Source organism: Adelges cooleyi, unplaced genomic scaffold, assembly GCF_023614345.1.
Source record: "Adelges cooleyi isolate 19-005CV unplaced genomic scaffold, UGA_ACOO_1.1 ACOO_flye_CR_arks_rails_tigmint_CR_PRNA_8, whole genome shotgun sequence".
Classification (NCBI taxonomy): Eukaryota; Metazoa; Arthropoda; class Insecta; order Hemiptera; family Adelgidae; genus Adelges; species Adelges cooleyi.
In genome coordinates this window covers 3674233-3696271 of record NW_026096513.1, presented here as the reverse complement: position 1 = coordinate 3696271, position 22039 = coordinate 3674233, and the positions used below count along the sequence as shown (strand labels likewise).

General features: G+C 29.5%; 1 protein-coding gene across 3 annotated transcripts; it reads left to right on the top strand.

The window, feature by feature from the left end:
• The first annotated feature begins 433 nt into the window (after positions 1 to 433).
• Positions 434 to 20663, top strand: LOC126845830 (ABC transporter G family member 23-like). Of its 3 annotated transcripts, XR_007686831.1 has the most exons (19): positions 434 to 558; positions 2632 to 2751; positions 4185 to 4399; positions 7356 to 7488; positions 8983 to 9137; positions 9249 to 9356; positions 9426 to 9519; positions 10138 to 10263; positions 10489 to 10631; positions 10739 to 10961; positions 11035 to 11200; positions 11838 to 11950; positions 12090 to 12160; positions 13131 to 13219; positions 13303 to 13485; positions 13837 to 13923; positions 14155 to 14334; positions 14479 to 14660; positions 20487 to 20663. XR_007686831.1 is itself a non-coding variant. In XM_050584763.1 (18 exons), exons 3-18 carry the CDS (start codon positions 4284 to 4286, stop codon positions 14532 to 14534), a joined length of 2043 nt encoding a protein of 680 aa, XP_050440720.1. In that variant the 5' UTR covers positions 434 to 558; positions 2632 to 2751; positions 4185 to 4283; the 3' UTR covers positions 14535 to 15095. The 3 variants fall into 3 exon arrangements, 2 of the variants coding, with proteins under 2 accessions (XP_050440720.1, XP_050440721.1); XM_050584763.1 differs by lacking the exon at positions 20487 to 20663 and having other exon boundaries at positions 14479 to 15095; XM_050584764.1 differs by lacking the exons at positions 2632 to 2751; positions 20487 to 20663 and having other exon boundaries at positions 14479 to 15095.
• Positions 20664 to 22039: the final 1376 nt, after the last annotated feature.

Sequence of the window (22039 nt, the reverse complement as noted above, 5' to 3'; positions counted from 1 at the left end):
TCCTCCGTGTTAGTATATAGAATAATAGGATCTTCACTGCGAGGCCCATCTTAACTATTCTTTTGGACTTAGCTGCTATATTTTTCTCTAATTTCGTATGATCGTAAGTGTTTGTATATTCTCGAGACACTATTCATTTTGATCTTGGCCTCTATTTCAATATTTTTCCTACATGTTTGTGTAAATGAATAGACAGTTAACAGGCATCCAAAAAATATTTTCATTATATTGTTAATTACAACATAATAATATGGGTAACTACGGCTAGAAATTATCATGGACAGACTATCAACCTTAATCGTATCAATTTTAGGCAAAATTAAAAATATAATTAGCTCATTAATGTCTGTACAATAATTTTTTTATCGATATTTAATATTATTACCATCTATTGTTCGCACCAGCTGTTTAATGCCACAATGCTCCTACAATCATGCAACTACACCAACCTCGCTGTGCTCCGTTCCTACTGCTGTTTTATTTTTATTAGGTTCATTAAAAACAACAGAAAAAAACACATCCAGTGGAAGATATATTAACTATAATAAAAAAACTGAGGTATGTTATAATTATCGTTTTAAATGCTTCTTATTATTGATGTTAATCGGTGATTGAATATTCTTCTTCTTTTCTTTATCTTCGCCTTATACTCCCAACTACATGGGGTCGGCCACCCTAGTACTACACCTCCATAGAGGTGTATCCTTCTACATCTCGTTCAATAACCCCCGCTACCATCATATCACTCTGTATTCCGTCCACCCATCTTTTCTTTGGTCTTCCTCTTCCTCTTTTTCCCTCTACATTTATCTTCATAACACCTCTCACTGCCTCTGCCTCATCTCATCTCATAACATGACCGAACCATCTCAACCTATTCTCTCTCATTTTCTCCACAATTGGTGCAACTCCTAGACTGCCCCTTATGTATTCATTTCTTATTCTATCTTCCCTAGTACTCATCCATCTTAACATTCTCATCTCCGCTACACTCATTCTCTGTTCCGTTTTCTTATCTACTGCCCAACATTCTGACCAATATAACATTGCTGGCTCACTACCGACCTATAACATTTACCTTTCAATCTTATAGGCATCCTTCTGTCATACAAAACACCCGATGATCCCCTCCATTTCATCCATCCACAATTAATTCTATTTTTCACATCCTCCTTGTACCCACCATTTTTCTGTACCACCGATCCTAAGTACTTAAGCCTATCAACATGATACACTTCATAATCACCCATCTGCATTACCTGTCTTATCCTATAACCTTCTCCAAAATCAAACACGATTGTCTCCGTTTTACTCCTACTAATCCTCAGTCCTTTCCCTTCAAGTCTCCCACCCAATTCTCCTAGACTTTCCCCCACTAACATTACGTCATCCGCAAACATCATACACCATGGCACCTCCCCCTGTATTTCTTTTGTAATCTCGTCCATTACTAAAGAGAACAAGTAAGGACTCAACGCTGAACCTTGACCTACTCTTACACTAAAATCTTCAGTTTCTCCACACACACTCTTCACTCTTGTACTTGCCCCTTCATACATTTCCTCTATTACTTTCACATACACCCTCGGAACTCCTTTCTTCCTTAACGTCCAACTCAAAACCTCTCTGGGAACTCTATCATATGATTTTTCTAAATCTATAAATACCATACACAGTTTTCTTCTTTTCTCTCTGTACTTTTCCACTATTTGCCTCATAAAAAATATTGGTTCCTTAGTTGATTTCCCTGGCATAAACCCAAATTGATTCTGCAATATTGTAGTCTCACTCCGTATTCTCTTTTCTATAACCTTTTCCCAAACCTCATACTATGACTAATTAGTTTTATACCTCTATAAATTCTACACTCCTGCACATCTCCCTTGCTCTTAAATATCGGTACCAGGATACTTTTCCTCCACAATTCCGGCATTTTCCCATCTACTAACACCTTATTAAGGAAACCTGCCACACCTCCACTGGTACCCTATCCGGTTTTACCGCTTTCTTCTTTTTCATTGATTTCAGTGATTGAATATTAATTTAAAATATTAAAACATAGCAATTAAATAGTTTTATAAAAATTAAAGTTTTAGTTTAATATAGAAAACAAGCTTTGATTGAATCTCTTTTTAAATTACACTGTTTGAAAATAAAAATTAAGTTAAAATGTCCAAAATTGAGTTTATTGATTCGTTACATTGTCTTATATCATGCAAAACGAGTATGGTACAACATAGTAACGTGTTATGAATATTTCATTTCTATACTTACTTATACACAGTACCTAATGTCTCACAAAAGAAAAAGATGCCATTATAGACTGGTCCAAATACAGCAATTTCCTCTTCAACACTGGTTTAAATGTTCAAAAAAAAGTAAACGCTCATTAAAAAAAAAACATTTTTATTATTTTGATTGGCGCCTTTTGCATTCTACCATACAGCAGAACAGATTCAAACAACCGTAAAAAAGTCTATTTGAGTCTTTTAACAGGTATTATTAATGCCACCGCAGGGAGCTAAGTAGATATTTAATGTTTTTTCCCTGCGAAATAAAAGTTCTATAGGGCGAATGGCAAGTATAGTAGAAACGTCTAAAAGCAAAGTTTTTTTTTTAATTTATTTATAGCCCGGATAGAACATTGAGTAACGAATGGCATTTGGCTTAATTTTCATAACGAATAAAGTACATATTTCATCTATGTCATTTGCTTGGCAAGGTAATTGAGGAGGTACTTCGCTAAACAATGTAAGTATTCCGTGATAAGTAAAAGAAGAAAAGAGATTCTAGCTTAAGCTGAAATATGTAACACAACAAAATTATAAATTACCTTTGTCTCTAAAGTTTTTTCTGATAATTAAGAATACATTGTACTAATATGAATTATTGTTGGTTACAATTTCCTACGCAATATTTTGAACAATTTTCGTTTATAATTATAATTTTAGATATATTTTATTTTTACAATTATAAGTTTTTAGCTTAAATGCTCAAGTTGAGAAGGTATTTTTAAGTGTATTATCTATCTGTTAGTATAGTAAAGAGAAATAAATGTTCTTTTAATTTGTAATCAAGTTCGGGAATTATACACTTTTTCTAATAAGTACTGCTATCTTTATGAAAAATTGGTAGATTTATAGTACTGTGAGTTATGACAAAGTTTAGCTATTTTTTTTCTTTTATTAAACAAAATTAATCAAAAACTTTATTTATATCTACAGATTATGTTTTAAATCCTCCTACACTTACATGTGAAATCATACTTCAGTCAATTGAATCTTTAATGGGGGTATTTGCCATTCTGATAATTTCTTAAACTGTCTAATGTAACAAAACAATATAGGCAAGGACATGTAGATGTAGCTATTAGCTGTCCGCTTATAATTAAAATAATTTTGAACTGTGGGATTTTGAATTAAAAATTATAATATTAAATTAACTTTTATTATATTTAGCATTTCTTTGATAAAAATATTATTACTATGTATATTTTTTAGTTAAGTTTGAAAAAAAATGCTTCACCAAACATTTTTTTTTTTTGCCATTTTCTCGGTGAAAAGATCTGATAAATTTTTTGTACAACCCGTCTAGTTCATCTGAACACTCCGTGACGTCATTTGTCTGAACAAATCAGGGGTACCGTACGGTCACCATCGCCAGGTGTCTGGATGAACTGGACGGGTTATAAACACGTATATATTCTGAAACGTGTCTTATATTCTTAATGTGTCTTAGCAAACAATGTGTCATGCCAGTTATTTTTGGTATGGGTAACAATGGCATACAATTATTATAGATCAACACCAACAATTTACACCATAATAATTAAAATATAGTTTTAAGCACATTATTGCCTCTAACAATGATTTTAATCGATATTTAGTTTTCTTACTATTTACAGATGTGCATTGAAGCGTTTTATTTAAAATTTAATCACTCTGTTATTATAGTTCCTCCAGCCCTGTGACTACACCGACCTTACTTTGTTCCGTTCCAATTTTGCCCCGGCCCTATCGTACTCGCTTTTTTTTTTAGTATAGCAAGTTAAATTAAAAAAAAAAACTATAATTTTCAGTAAAAACTTGTTTAAGTGGTACGCGGTTTATAGTACTACTCGTGTTTATTCATTGTATTATGAGGAGACCTTGAGAAAGATATTAATATTAAAACACTTGGTGCAGATTACATTGCAGTTCAGTTACAATCAGTCCAGCAACAGCCCAGTAAGAAGTGTAGCCGTTGTTCGTTCCGGAGTCAAACATTTTAATGTAAAGTAACAAATGGATCAAAGTGGTTCTACTGACATAGCCCTACGGGTAACAAACGCATACAAGTCGTTTAACAACAAAACCAAAATAATCAATGGGTTGAACATGACTGTACCCCAAGGATGTATGTACGTATGGTATAATAGTTCATTTTTTATAACGGGTTTCAATAATAACAGCTATTGATACATTTCGAAGTTAATTTAAATGTAACTAGATAACTATAACTAACGTTGGCATAGACCAAACTACGTTTAATGAAGCACTTTACTCTTATTGAAGGCACTTGTGATGGGAGTACAAAAATCCGGATGTTAACAAAAACACTATTTTTTATTTATTTTATTTTTTTATTTTATTTTATTATTATAAACGTGTTAACACCCTTTGTTAAGTAATAGTACAGTAACATCTTAATTTAACAAAAAATCAGAAAAATAGCTAAAAACTAAAAGGAAAACAATAATAAGAATAAGAAATAATAAAGTAATAGTAGTTTTTAACATTGACAATAACAATTATAAATAAATGGTATCAATAAATAAATAATTAGTAAAATATTTTAAACCTTAATTAAATAATAATATACAATTTAAATACCAGGCTCAATGCTGTATATAAATTTTGTTTAAACATACTTCGTGACATGAAAAAAAAATCTATATGATCAGCAATAAATATATCGGCCATATCAAAGTATTATAAATACTGTATATAAATATAACGTATAAATATGTATTCAAGTAAAATGTTTTTGATGAAAATGTAAAAATAAAACACAATATCGAGAAGATGTGTTTTTGGATTTGTTGAAACCTGAAAATCCGGAAGCTGTTCTTATTATCAAGGTCAAGTGTTTATTTTTTAATTTTCAGCAACGTATTTTACTTAGTAAACAGCTTTGTATTGTAATAATATTTAATATTTATACGATATTAAGTGACTTAAATAGCGTAATTTTGTAAAAATCCCGATTTTTTAATTTCCCATTTTTTGGGGGGGGAGGGGGGGGGGTGCTTCTATTATTTACCGTGAGGTTTAATCCTTTAAGTCATTTCTACCCACATCTATTGTATGTACGTATTATGTGAGTTTTTATAGTAAGAGAGACCAAACTAGTTAATATAATTTTACATTTATAATCTTTATGTCTTGAATTTACAAATATAGTTATTATAAGTTATGTATAAATGAACAAAATGTAGTATAATTTTTAATAATAATAATAATAACGCACATTAAAAAACTATTTATTGAATTTCGCTGTTTTTATACTCGGTTGTTAAAGCTTTAACTTTTAATTTAATTTGTTTATTTTTAAAAGATTTAGTTTTTATTTTGGTGGTTGGGTTAACTGCGTTGTTAATAACTCTTTTTTTTTTTACCGTAATTTCTCAATTGAATGCCAAATGCCCTTACAATGTTTTTCAACGGGTGAAACAAATGTGAAGAAGCTACTTAAATTTATATATATATATATATATATATATATATGTATGTAAATAAAGTTATTTATAAATTATTTACTAAAATCAAGTCAAAACCAATAGAGCGATAAAGTAATCGAGGCAACTATATGAGCGAGTATATAAGTAATAATATTACTCAATGGTAATACAAACAGGTAGGTAATAAAGATTGTGACTAATGATATCAGTATGTACAAAATGTTTTGCCAGTAATAAAAAACTCCTCAGTCCTCAGCTTCGCATACTTGCCAAGTATTAAAATTAAACGATATTAAAGTTATCGCCAAAATAAAAACAAACATTTTATGAAATAATTATAATTTTTGTCTAGGATATTAAAATGTTTGAAAACTGGTTTTTAGATTACCTTGTAGTCGTTGACACATTGACCTTGTTTGACTACCAGATAAAATAACCCGACCATAATCGTTGTATCATTAAAATTGTAAACAATAAAAAAAAAATCACATGTAAATTATTTTTGTTAAGTTATAACTTATTGTAATTGAGCTTGAAAATAATAAAATAAAACAAAATAATTGAAATAACATATTTGAATGGGCTGTAGCTTGATAAAAAAAAATATATCCATGTATTATTTAGAAATCCAGCTGTGGCCAGAAATTTAATGTCTTACAAATGTTAATTACAAAATATTTTTAATGTTTGATTTTTTGCCTACTGGATAGAAATATAAGAGGATATCGCATAGAAGAAAACGATTTATTGATGTTTAGTTTTGAGTATACGGCCTTAAAAGATAAAAAAAAACAGAAGTTGAGTTTCCATGACGTTCTAGAAAACCTATATACCGCCTTTACCGTCCCGGGAACTTCTATTAGTATTATGCTGTTAGGGCTTAGTCCAGGATTGATCAGTTTATAGTATGAACCCAAAGCGTCCCGTTGGAACGATATTTAATATTTATAGATATATTGCCAATACACATGTAGAAAACTGCAAAAATGTAATAACTTAAATTTAATTAGCATTATTATTATTACCTGTATTCGGATAATAGTTTTTGTTTTACATAAATTATTAATCGTTTTCTTAGAATCGATAACAAATAAACTATCGGTAATCGTTATCGTTGTTGCCAGAAGCGAAGTATACGTAGATTACAGTTTTATTTTTACACCCCTAGGCAGGTTATTGAAAATTATTTTTCTTAAATTTAGGTACTCAAGAATACTGAATGTTTTTTTTGTATGGAAACTATGAGTATGTGTGCCATTTAAAATTTGATTGAAGTTAAACGTTTGAGATGTGGATGATCTTTTAATTTGCTACAGTGATAAGTCTTCCGAAGCGTTAATCTTATAATAATTACATAACATAATTTAATTATGTTATGTAATTAGTTAATTATCATATAATTATGATAATTACATAGCATAATTAATAATTAATGTGACGGATAAGCGCCCATATAATTATATATTCCCGTAGTTGAAATATTGTAAATTTGGATCTGGACATGGACATAAATAGTCTTATAAATTATGCATTTTTACTTTGAAAACATCGTTAATGCAAAATATGACATGATGTTTTTAACAATATTCTTATTAGATATAAAGTTGTTATGTTGCATAATATTATTGTTTTTTAGCTACGGTCTTTTGGGCCCTAGCGGTTGTGGAAAAACTACGTTATTAAATTCTATTATGGGAACACAAGTTTTGGATTTTGGAGTCATAGATATACGAGTGAAGTCCAAAAAGGATATTGGATACATGCCCCAAGTAAGCCGATACATATGTGTGTTTCCTATTAAACAAGTCGCTTGCAATGCATAGATAGTGCACGCAGATATCATAAGTTAATTTTTTTAAACTTTTTAGCAACAATGTTTGTAATTGTTTACTGCTTCACTACATTGCATATTGTTAATACACATAAGTGTATAATATAAATGGCCTATAACATCTAACCTATGAATATCTAGCTTTGTAAAAATAAAATTAATAGATTTATCGAGTGTGTAGAATTGTTAGAATTTTTAAGCTAATAAAATATGTTTAAGGATCCTAAAAGTAAATTCCACGTTTGGTGGTTTTAATAAATGGCGACATCCTTTAATCCTCAAAGTAGGCATTTTATAGTATACTTCTATCCATCTTCCTCTATTTTACAGCTATCATCAACGTTCCCTCTGACCTCATCATACTAACATAAAAAAAATCTTATGTTATTGTGAAATAGCATCTGCTTATTTGTCCTATTCTTCCTAGATTTCTTTGGTTTTATCAACTTAATGTTTCACGCATAGACGTCTTCCGAGTAACGTCTCTCTTACTGTGCATGTCTTTTATACTTCACCTAATTCTATACCGTTCTGTTGGTACCATGACTAGTCGCTATCGATAAATTTCCTATTTTATCTGTTTTGGCTTTTGCTATACGTCTTATACAATTTGCTTTCCTCTTAATTCCAGTATATTACTCGTTTAGTTATTCTTAATTTTATTCTGTTGGCATTCATAATTATTTATTTATTTATCTTAATCGCTGGCTGTTCAATTTAATTATTATTTTTTAAATGTTTTATTATAATACTACTACTGCGATATAATGTTATTATCAGCAATTATTTTTGGCTTTTTATCATATTATTATAATTTTTTTATTGAGTGTAGTTATATTATTCACTTGATATATAGGCGTAAAAATCAATATTTATTGATACTTCCCCGTAAATCAATTGAAACGTGTCACTATGAGCTAACTCGATAAAACAACGATAAGGCCTGTTGGGTTCAGTTTTCTCAAATAAGTTAATTGGTAGTCATTATCATTTGTTTCTTTCAATACTGCATGGTGGACATTTTTTAATAATTATGTAATATATTTGTGTTGTTATATTATATCTTAAATGACCTCTACACTAGTAGTGTGGTACAGGCAATTTTTCGCTAAAACTTAACATTAAGCTTACATTTTTAAACATACATATTATCATAGGAATAAAGTATCTATTTTGATAATTCTTCGATTTAGGTTTTGAAAAAACATTTGAATTCTTCAAAACATTTCCAAAGCAATGACTGCGGCACAATTTAAAAACTGTTTTTAGTTAATTAATTATTTCAATGTAAAAAACTGCAATTTTTAACTTTTTGAAACTGAAATAATAAATAATGTTGTAATATCAAAAGTCAAAACACTAAACGGCTGTCTTAAATAGAATTAAAATGCTTTAACGTATTCAAATGATCATAGAAACCTTTTGTTTGCAGGCTTTATGTTTAGACAAACATCTTACTGTGGACGAATCATTGATGTATTACGGAACGTTATATAATATGTCGGGAGAAAATATTGCACTTAGATCGACCGAACTCTGTAGTGCTTTTGATATAGACTTTCAGAAATCATTTATTAAAAATTTAAGGTAAATAAAACTTTCAAAGAGTTGTAAGTACAATGCGTATATATAATATAATAATAATAAAACTTGTAAGCCCACAACAGTGTGTCATAATATAAAAATGATTTTTGATAGCGGAGGACAGTGTCGGAGAGTTTCACTAGCAATTAGCTTGTTGCATAATCCAAAAATAATTGTATTAGACGAACCTACGGTCGGAATTGATCTTATAATTAGTTTCAAGTAACAATTATATTTCAATAATTAATAAAATATAATACGAACGTTTGATGACTAATATTTAATTTTCAGTATTTGGAAATATTTTGTAAGTTTAGTAAAAAATCATGACAAAACTATTATCATAACGACTCATTATATTCAAGAAGCTATTCAGGCTGACATGGTGTGTATTTTTATGTATATAATAATTAGTTAATTTTTTTATAAAATGTTATACCTCGGCATTGTTTTGATACTTGATATACATATTATGATACTATGTTTATAACAATTATTAATTTTCGAATGACAAATACTAGATTTTTGATTTTGTAAATATATATAAAATAAAACCATTGTTATAATTAAAATATATAAAAATGTTGTAAAATGAAATTTTTTGACAAATTTTTAAATTAACTCTTAATAGAGAATATACTTTTGAAAATATGACTGATTGATTATCAGTTTTAAATAAATACTTTTTTAGTTATTAACAAACAGATGTTTGACGGAAGCATAATCGTGGTACGTCAGATAAATATTATATTATACAGTGCTTCTCTCTCTGCCTTTGAAGAATTTAATACCCCAAAAAATAATTATTTAAAACATGCTATCGACCTGTCAATTTCTTTAGAAGTTATTCAAAATTAAATTTTGCTTTATTAATCAAACAAAACCTGTTGTGGGTTCCGTTCAAATTAAAAAAATTACCCTAAAATCTAGTTGTTTTATAAATAGTCGTTATAAGTTAGATCTGAACACTAAAATATACTCAAAACATGTGTTTATTTTATAGATTGGTTTAATGAGAAATGGCAGAATACTTAAAGAAACGTCACCTCAAAGTCTGTTGATCCAACAAGAAACCAATTCTCTTGAAACAGCGTTTTTAAAACTTTGCCAGTCAAAAGAGGAAATATTAGTATGAATATGGCATTGCTATAAAATAAGCATTGTTAAATGAAAACATAAATTTAGACTTACACATATTTTAAAACGATCAAAAATCATTCTTTGAGAGACCACAGTTTTGGTTTCCTTCTTTTTAAAAGCTACTTAACTATTTTTAATTTGAATAATAATCAAATACAGCGTGTGTTTATTCCGAAAAATAAACATATTTATTGACAGTATTTACTTCGTTTAGGTTGAAGAAGTACCAGATATTTCACACGAAACTTCAAAAGGGCCAAATTGGTTTCAAGATAATAACTCAGACAGTTATCTGACTCCACATCGTATCCGGGCGTTGTTGAAAAGGAATTATTCAGTGATCTCCAGAGATTTTTTGTAATTTACTATTATTTATATTGTTTAATTTATAATATTAAAAATTATTACTGATAATAAATTCCGGATTTATAATTGAATACTAATATATTACGAAATTACATTAGGTATACATTTTTCATGATAATATTGCCAACAATTCAAATAGTAATTTCAAACTTTAGCATGGGCAATCGCATTGAACATGTTAATATAGTTATTTCAAACGATGAAATTGATATCTCGAGATGTAGCGATGCTAATTTCGAAGGATGTTTATTCAATGATAGCTACAGCGGTACTTTGAGTTGTGAAATGTTCAACTATTTGAAATACCTCAATTATGATTTTGTAAGTGAATGCCATAAATTAATTTCATATACTAAAGGATTCTGTCGACTTATGATTTGATATTCGGACGCAGGTGGAAGTCAACAACAAAGACGACGGATTTAATACAGTAAATTTAGGTGAAGCCATTGCGTTTGTTCATTTCCCTCATAATTATACTAAAGGACTTCGACAACATGTTATTAGAAATGCAAGCTATGTGTATGAATCAGAGTCACTTGTGTATTTGCATAGTCAAAGTAAGTCAGATGAATTTACAACAACTAATCAAACACATGGATGTGAAACGTGGGTAATAAATGATACCGAAAAGAAAAAACTAGAAGCCCTTGAGATGTAGTGCTGGACACGTATGGAAAGGGTAAGTTGGATAGAGTGAAAAACAAACGAAGAAGTACTTAGAACTGTGGGAGAAAAACGTACACTCGTAGATGCGATTAGAGCAAGGCGTTGGAAAATGGTTGGACATGCCCTGAGACATCCAGAAGAGTTGCATGATATAATATTAGAAGGTATGATAGAAGGAAAGAAAACTGCAGGACGTCCTGGAAACTCCTAAATAGGACAAATTAAATGTGACGCAAGAGTCAAAACTCTTAAGGAACTTAAAGAAAAGACGAGCAATCGGTCAGAATGGAGAATTGGAGTTGTAAACCAACCTTCGGGTTGAAAAAAAAACCAAACGTATTATGGAGAAAATTAAAAATTTTGTAAAATGCGAGCTTTATCATTTGGTTTTAAAAGCAAATTGAATGTTTATTATAAGTACAAACTATCAATTTCCTCAGCCAAAATAAAAATGATTCTGGTTGAACTACTGTTGCTTAAAAACATTAAATATAACTCATTAAATTTGAAAAAAAAATTTTGTTTTAGATTATGTATTTAAAAGTCAAATTTTTTATGATCTACATAATGTTTTAAATCATGTTTTGGATAATGCGATGACTCGATGTTCCGCTAATAAAAAAACTGTTAAAATACCTATGGTGAGATGATAAATATTTTAAACGTGTATAAAGTATTATATTATCCTTACGTTTTTTAAAAATAAAATATGTGGTTTCATCACGCCGAGAACTCGTGTTGTATCACGACTATTAATTGGAACATTTTTTTTATTTACAGGATATAAAAAGAGAATTTGGTATAAATGTTGAATCACTAAGAGATACATTAATTGGATTTATCATTGTTATGTAAGTATATTTTTTCTTTTAAAAGAAAAAAATATTTGTAATATAATACATTTTTGTTAAAAATATTATTCGTAGTTTAAAATAGGTAAGACAATAAGGACGTTAGTGAGCAATTGTAAATACCTCTCACCCAATATACTATAATTGAGAATATTTAATGTATAATATCACAGCCAAAACATTATAACTAGCTCGTTTTCTTTTAATGACTTCAAGTTACCGGCAGTGTTCTTACAAATGTTCTTGCAATTCTTACAAATCAATACTATTGAATCGTTTATAATTTATTTAGAAGTATAAATTACATCCTATTTAGTTAGCATGAAGTTTTTTAGGTTAAATAGTTGCACATGTTTTTATTATGTATTTAGTTTTTACTTAATACAAAAATGTTCGAAGTACAGATTTTTGAGAAACTCTGTTGTTTTGAATCTTCAGTCTTAAGTCTTCAGACCTTATTTATATTTCATATAAATTTTGAACTTAATAAACTATTTTTAAAAAAGTTATAGCGTGGTGTAATTAAAAAAAAATATATACATTTTATAGGTGCCTTTTTTTGGGGGTTTTAGATCAAAAAAGTTCTTTTTAGGTAGGATTTCTTATCTATAGACTTACCACGTGAAGATATCGGTACAGCGGTTTAAAAAGCGTCGTGGTCCAGAAAAAAAAGAATACATTATTATAAAAAATACCTTTTCAGCCTCGCATCGAAGCTAAGGCAGTATAGGTAACTAAATGATACATATATATTTTAATTAACAATTCTGTGGCGATTGATTATGGAGGATAAGTCAGGATCACGATTTTAGGGTTGCCGGTTGAGAATCCTATTAGAAACTCTATTAGGAGAAAATACAATTGTAACTTACTATTTTTAGTAATAAATTATTTGTCTATACGTCTTTATAATTTCTTTTTAAAACCATTTTATGGTTTTATTTCGCTAATACATACATATTATTTTTAGTTGTTCATTCTACTTTGCAAGCGTTTGCTCAGCAAGTTTTATGCTAATGGAAAAACAAGATGGTTTACTAAGTAGAACACGATTATCTGGTAAAATCTAAAAAAAAACTTTAGATGAAAAATGGCTTGCAACTAATAATAAAATTATATTATAACTGTCTTAACTTTTTTAGGGGTTACGATACTAGAAGTCATAATAGCTTTAGTAGTTATTCAGTCATTTGTATATATATTTCAAATGAGTATAATGATATTTGTAACATACTACATTTTTCCAAATACGATAGAGAAACTAAGTAACATTTATTTAATGAGTGTAGTCTTTATATTCACTTTCTGGGTTGGATTCTTATACGGTAAATATTCAGTATTTTTTGATCAGTAAAATACATTTTTTAATTTTATTTTAAAAAATAAGTACCATTGTGATAATACTTAACATAATTTGTTTAATGACAACCTTGGTAAAATATATGGATATTATATTTTAACATACATATTATGTACAATATAATCAATAATGCTCGTAATTTTTACTTGTTAAAATCGTTATTTTAAAAAGTATGAAAGAGAAGAATTGATTTTTTTTTTTTTTTTTTTAAGGACGTTTATTAGAAAATTTACAATCTATACTTAAGAATTTATACTACTTAAGAGATGTAAAACGATTAAATTTAAAAGGTTAAAAAATAAGTTTTTTCCAATAGGCGTAATTGTTGCTGGAATATCAAGAAACAGTACTGAAGTTATGTTTTTGACGTTTGGATACGGGCTTTCGGCAGTTATGGTAGGAGGTAAATATATAATTTCTAGCTACTTAGTTTATTAAATTGTATATTATATGTTGAAACTACAATAAACTAAATAATGAGAAAGAAGAATCAAAACGTATAAGGCAAGGCGCATGAAACATTTTCATTTGTTTCCTCTCGTCCATTTTATTGTTCTATAATGAAATGAATTGGATATTGTATGCTTATTGGGTCTAGTGTTTTACATTTTAATATTTTGTAATTATCTTTTAGGTTCTTTGTGGCCAGTAGAATCTCAATACTCGTTAATTCAGCAAATTTCCTATAACCTACCGATTTCTGTGGCAGCAAGACTGATAAACAATTTCGTTCATAAAACGTTGTCGATAATTCATCCCGTGATGTTAATTGATTATGCAAAATTAATTGGGCATGTATTTGTACACTCAGCTGGTATATACTGTTTAAAATTTGTGAACAAAAATACGTGGTTTTTAGATAAATAATTATGCTTAATGCCATTATATTGTAATGTGATTGTCCTAAACCTAATTGTAATTTTGTAAGTTATGTTTTGATATAAAATACCGTCCGCAGGAAAAACAACTGGCAGTGGCCAAGATTCGAACCAACGACCGTGCGTGATAACATAAGTTATATGATCAAATGTTAAATTATAAATATTTAACACAATGCTTAGAGGCGGTATTATTAAATGCATTAAATGTATTTTATAAATTATGGTATGGTAAGAACAGAGAAATAACAATAAATTAGAAGTAAGTAACTTAAACATTTTTTTCGAATTTGACAATAATTTCGTTAAATAACAAACAAAGTTTGTAAAAAATTATTTCTTTCTGTAAAGATTTTATTTACGAGAAATTAATTTGTGAGAAAGTTAACGGTGATCTAAAAATTTAAGCATCAATTTTTTCTGATCCTTTTTTTTTATAAATCTTTATGGGTCACCCAGTGCGCTAAAAGCTTTAGATACTCTAGCCACTTTTCTTATTCAATATCATCTTATACTATCATCTTACGCGTACTTTACCTACCGTCCTAAATTTAAAACTATAATAACAGTTATATAGTTTTAAATTAGGTAGGTAAAGTACGCGTAGATAATAATAATACTACACTTCACTCTTCTTTCCGTCTTAAATGTTATACTTTAATAATATTAAAAGTAATTATTCATAACTGGTCATTAAATAGTCAAAATTGTCAGTAATTTCTTTTTTTAATTCAAAAAGTGAATTACATTACGTTACCATTAATGCTTAAACATTGAAGCTAAAATATTAAAACAGGTAAATATTTAGTAGTTTTACAGTATTGTACAATAATAATGATAAAATTGTTTTTAAAAAGAAAAATTACAAAATTTGGTTTTTCAAGAAAATGAATGTCTTACGTTTAATTGATTACCCTGTTCAGTTAAAAGAATATACAGTTTAAATTAAAATTTGGCTCTTTAGGTATGATTGTAAAGAATGAGTCGTTCACTGGTGTAAAGTTTATGTAAATCGTTGTGTGCATTGAATATCATTGAGTAGTCGGCATTGTAGCTTTGTTCCAAATTAATGTATGGGTTTTTTAGGAGGGCCAAGCTGACTATTAGACTGAACCTTTTCACGCGGTCCGTCTGGCAACAATAATAATCGTTTTTTTATGACCATATATGTCGTTTTTTTAACCATTTCGGTTCACGTGTCCGCGAGGTGATCGCGTGAGGAAGTATATAATTTTCGATATCAAGATCTGACTTCTTGATTATTCTTATTTTAAGTGGGTTGTGTGTGTGTGTGTGTGTGTGTGTGGCGAGAAAGAGGTAGAGTTCGATCGTCCGCCCCGTGGTCTTGAACAAAGAAATAGAAATAACCGCACAGGCCGTAAAACACATTGTATGCATAACGAGCGCGTCGTCGACGTGCTTAAGACTTTTCTCGACTTCAGTTCCATAGTACATATACCTCTCTCGTCCACGTCCACCCCGTCGGTCAAGTGTCTTGTCGTCGCTGCCGGCAGCATCGTCGTTACTGTCTAAGAGCTTTTGGCGACTTTGTATTTTCGCGTACTATGTGGGTGACCAAAGCGAAGTGTAATAATGTTCTTGTTCGGTAGTCATCGAAAAACATCATGTGATCCCGCTAACTGCCGGGGTGCACGCGATGACGTGTGTAACGTTTTTCGTCAGCAACAATAATTATACCGCCCCGTAACCTGAAAATTATACACAAAAAAACGGAGGGATAAAAAAGGGGAAAATTCAACAGCTACAGAGAAAGAGTGAGAGAGAGAGAGAGAGAGAGAAATGGATGTTTAAATAACAAAATATTTTATTATGTTTGTGTTGTGTGTGTGTGTGGAAATTATAGTATAAATGTTGGTGGAAATAATCATAAACCCGCCGCTTCGACGTCACACACGATATTCGTTTCCCTCCCAGGTATAGTTGGAACCCTATTCGGTATATATAATATATTACATATGTAATATTAAATTGTAGTGCAATACCCACTGGAAGTCATCGCTTACCACCTGCAGTGTGCGGTGCGTATGTGTTAAGGCTAAAGACCGAGAAATAATAATCGCACCCCATTACTTTATAATCGCCGTTGACAATTATTATTATTAATCTATATAATACGATATTATACGTATCGAGGGTGTGAACACGATATGATTTATACTGTTCGTAGAAATAAAAAACCAACCATTAAGTCGGAGCCAGGCGTTGTAGGGTTAAAATAATAAAATACACAATAACGCGCGGGTTAATATTTTCACTGCTCAACTGTCAAAAGTAAAGGGAAAACCGTGTACGGTAGTAATTATATAAGTGGCGTTATGATTTTTGTGAAGTAATTAACGGTTGGGCATAATTTAACATTTATATAACGCCAAGTTCAATTGAGACGTCTCGGCGAATATTAGTGCGAGGTCAACAATTAATATTTTACCCGAAAACTTACTTCGAAAAACCGAATGCCATTTAACAACGCTCTTCACGCATTATAACTGTGTCATTTCGATGACTACCCAAGGGAAATTGTTCGGCTGAAATTATATCTGATTTCAAGAAGTCACTTCAAAACCGATTTCTTTTTATATTTTTGAAGAACAAAAAAAAATAATCCATTATTAAATATAAGTAACATGAAAAACCGTATTCGCTGATTTTGTAGTACGTTTTATATCAGAACGACTTAAATATATTGTACGATTTATATCAAATTTTACAAAACTGTGATCTCAGCGTATGAAGGTCAACGTGCGTTACACGCCCCAAAACCCAAGTTTTATTTAAAGATATAATATTTGTGGGCAACTACATTGTTGATAGAGGGATTGATTGTATTTTTCTCCGGCGTTTTAAAAGGAGCATTTAGAAACTACAAACTCTATAGATCGACTACGTGCTTCGTGTTGTTTCTAATAGATATCCTTTAGTCTTATGTTGCTATCACTATTATGTATTGAAAGGAGATACCCAGAATGGGTCACAATAATTATACATAGATATGCCGGTCCTTTGAGTTCACTTTAATCGAAGCCTACAAAGAAAAACAAATGTAGGTACATAAACCGCTGTAACTTTGCGAGATCGCTATTTGGTTGAAAGCTATTGTTGTGTATGCGTTTCTTTAGCATAATGATACTGAAACCATATTAGTACATTATATTATCTTTACTTAAGGGTATTTAATTAAGTAGTCCTTTAATATACAAAGTGTAGAACCTACATCAAAGACGCACTATCCTATGATGTAATGCAAGCAATAATTATATACATATATATATATATATATATACTCGTATATTTGTAGATTTACACAGCGCTATCTATCCATATGGGAATTAACTCCTTTTGGCTAGCAAAAATTATAACACAAAAGAAAAACCAATAATCAATTTTTTTTTAACTGGCAACAATGCTCAGTCTCCTGGTATCAAAATGAATTTAAGATACAATGTTTCTGGATAATATATTGTACGATGGTATAATGTAGATGGCTAAATATAAAGTTATAATAATTAGTCCTTAAATAAAATAACGTTACTCAATCTAAGTATTCAGGAGTTTATATTCTGTAAATTTTACGCAAAGTTTTGAACTTAGTGGTTATATGTAATATAATATTAACGTTCTTAAAGTGGTTTGTGATTAACCTAATTTTGTTACTCTCTGTCTTATACAAGGTTAACCAAGTTTTATATTAGGCAATGTTTTCTTTGAAATAAAATGTTTTAGCTAATACAGCTTTTAATAGGATCTTTATAATATAATAATATGATAAAAAATAGTATTTTTTATTTAAATTAAAAAATTAAGCTTTACATGGTAACTTAAAGCAACTTACAAATTCGATTTAATTAATAATTACAGGATTATTATGGTACTTAAATTTAAATAATGACTGGTCGATAACCAATTTTGAATAAATACATGTTAAAATTGTAAAGATGCTGACTGGAGAAGAGATAGACTAGAATGTTCTGCATTTTACCGTGCAGTAAACAGTTGTTACTAGTTCTTACCTACAGTTGTTTGGAGTAAGTTTTAACAGTGTAACCATATCGAGGTTCTCTTCGATATTTTATCCATTCTCAACACACAAAACCTAATTGGCTGCTTAAAATAATAAAAAAAAAACTCTTATTCTACTGCAAACTTAACTTTTTATTACTAAAATTGATACATGCAATATTGATTATTGTAACAAGGTATTGTTTTTTTTAATTTGTTTTATATTGTATTATATTTTAAAGCTTTCTTGGAAAAATATTGAAGATGTTAGGTTTTGCAATTACGTTCTTGGATTGTTTAATGGTTCAACTAATTTGTTCATATTTATTTACATTTTATCAAAAATTTAAATAGTACTTTAAGTTGTAAAACAATTTACTCATTTAATGCTTAAAAATTTAAAAACCAAAATTGTATCAAAATTCAGTTACGTGGCCAAAATATACAGTAATTTGGAAAATGTATACCGAAACTTAAATTTTGAGTTAGTTCAAAAGTTATTTGAATTAGTTTGTTTCAATTTCATATTTTCACTTATGTTAGCCACACAGCTTCCATTAACAGGATTTGTAAAAAAACAAACAAATGAAAAACAATAATGCATCTGTGCATTGTCTGTTTTAGTATAATGTTGTAGCCATACTGACACCATTCACACGTTTGATGTCACCACGTCCTGGCATATTATAAATATGCATAGAGTATTTCCTAAAGGTTGTTTTAAATATTGATTTAAGCGCGTAACCTTTAACTGTTTATTAATTCAGTTCAGAGAAACCGTGTCATTAAATGGCATAATATAGCGCCGAATTACTATACAGCCAACAGCACTCAACAAGACGGATTTAGATTTGTTTGAAAAAGAGTTTCATTATATATATATATATATATATATATATATATATATATATATATATAATGAATATATATATATAAATATATATATATATAAAAATGCCTAAGTACTATAACATTTTACTAGTTGTAGCTCGTTATATACTCTCGGTAGGATCAGGGTTTTTCACGGTGGTTGTTATTATGCTAAGGGTAGAGAAAATCGACGTTCCGAATGTTTAATTACACTCAGAAACGCAACGGGCAAAGACTGCCGTTATCCAATATCTTATTTATGTTTATGATACAGTGGAGGAGTTTTTCTTTTACCCTCTACTTACCCTATTGTAGGTCGACATAAACACACACACAAATGGACGTCATGCAATCAAGACATAAAACCAAAATTAATCTCAACCCGTTATACGCAGGGACTGTAGGGGTTTGTTTTATTTTTATTTGCTTTTTTTTATTTTATTTTGTTTTCACAGTCGGCTTTTATAGGTATTAGAGGTCGTTAGCGGTTTTTTTTTTCATCGGCAAATTACCCCGGCTTCGAAGAGCCGTTATTACCCTAACGGACGCCTGTTTGTGCCGCGCAATTTGCTCACAAGACCTTTCGGTAGTTAAGCCAGAAAGAAAGATAAGTTTTGTTTTTCAAAAAGGGCGGTTTGATTTTTTCCGTTTGCCAAACGACATATCTTGCGAATTCGGTCGGTTTTAGCAGTTAGCTAGAAAAAAATAATCATGTGCTATTTGTGTTGATTTTGTGATAATAATAACGCGTAAGTAACCTGATGTTCTCAAAAAAATTCAAGTTATTTTAGTAAAGACCATTTGAAAATTACATTAAAATAATATTCCATCTATGATTATATTTTACGTTTAGTGTTTATAATAGATAATATTTAATTTTCGAAAAAATAACAGCTCAGTCGTGATAAAAAAATAAATATGTGGTAGTGTGGTAGTAAATTATAGTATTACCTACTCGCAGAGTTGTGCAAATTATTATTCGAATAAAATATAGCAATAAAAAAATTATTCGAATGAAAAATTATTTTCTTATGTATAATGATTTTATTTATATATTGTTAATGTAGTGTATATTAATTTATATTGATACTAAATAATATATAAAAAAAAAAATTACTTAAAAAAACACTTACAAACTATTTAAATAATATGTTCAAAAATATTATTTGAATAATTTTTACATGGATAATGTGTTATCTAGGTGATTATTTCGAAAACGTTTTATTCGAATGATGCACAACTCTTCCTACTCGGTTCGATACTCAACGTCTCAACCAGGCGGTTCTGTTTGCGGGACGGGAAACTGTCTAGAGAAAATGAAACACCGCTCATTCTCTAGCGAATTTGTCAAGAAACCATCTAGTGAGGGCAGCGTTAGGACTTTAAGATCTGTGAAATCATGATGATCATGATTACCTTTACCGCAGTGTATAAGATTATCGTAACATTTACATTTCATATTGTAAGGTATTATAAATTATAATTTGTGGTTTCTCATGTTCAGTAATATAATACATAATTTTTATTTGTTTAACATTTGAACAAATTTGTTCATAAATAGAAAATGAAATGTTTTATAGTACCAACTACTAAAAATGAAAACAGATTACATTCCGTAAACGTACATCAACATACAAGATGAATAACAATATATTTTAAGGGCGTGTTTGTTTATTACGAAATAACTTTATTACAACACAATTGTCTCCGGAGTACATGATAATTGTGTTACCAATCGACGCAGTAACGAGGAATTTGAAGAACAACGAAGACTCCGGATAATTAACTGGAAATATTTAAGAAACTGGACCCTGGAGAAAGCCGAGCAGACATTTTATGGTAGGTCCATGGTTTAAATTAAACGAAAACCGTAAAGTTCGTGGAACGCGTCATAAAGTATTCAAAAGAAGTATAAAGAAAGTTTCGATCTTTGTACAAAAAATATCAATAACCAGCATAGTATATAAATTTAGCACAACAATCTTGAAGGTAGTATTAAATTTAAAAGTTACTTAATCATTGTGAAATATTTCAATGTAAACCTACAAATAATAAGAAGCATATAGAATTTTAGAAGCAATGTACTCGTAGTACCTTCTTCAAAGTAATTAACATACTCTATACACAAAAATAACTGTATAGTTGGATCTATTTTAAGAATTATTATTTATTATTATCTATCGATTTATTGTTTAGTTAAGGCAATTATACATTTAGTTGGCTTAACTATTTATATACTAATTCCAACTATAAATGTATTGTTTCCCTATATTAATCATAATTATAGTAGATCCAAATATATTATAGCTTTGTCTTGTATCTAAGCCACTACACTGACTGGCGGCTAAGCAATAGTCAATCTTACTGTTATACCTTTCGCTCGAGATTTTCGTTAAAGCTAACATACTTCTAAAGAAATGAAGATGTCATTATTAACATAAAATACCCGACTGAAACTATATATTAACAATAGTTATTAATACAAATCTTATAATACAGTTTAACTTACAAAGTAACTTCGTTTTCCCTGTGCGATAAAACAACAAACTGACCGTTCGGGCAAATACGATTAATGAATGAAAAATCAATTAGTTTAGGTGAAGGTAAATTTATTTATTGTGTGAGTAAAAGTAAACCAAGACACGGAGTACCCGAAGATTGAGTAGTGCAGAAAAAAAAAAGTTGTATTTTTCTTTCCATCATTTCAACGCAACGTAACTGCAAAGAGATCGGTGGCGGCCCTGGGGCTTATAT

Coding starts and splice junctions, on each gene's coding strand:
- LOC126845830 (XM_050584764.1), top strand. CDS start 4,284: ATGGATCAAAGTGGTTCTACTGACATAGCCCTACGGGTAACAAACGCA. Junction 9,520..10,137: donor AAGCTATTCAGGCTGACATG/GTGTGTATTTTT, acceptor TTTATTTTATAG/ATTGGTTTAATGAGAAATGG. Junction 13,220..13,302: donor AAGTAGAACACGATTATCTG/GTAAAATCTAAA, acceptor TAACTTTTTTAG/GGGTTACGATACTAGAAGTC.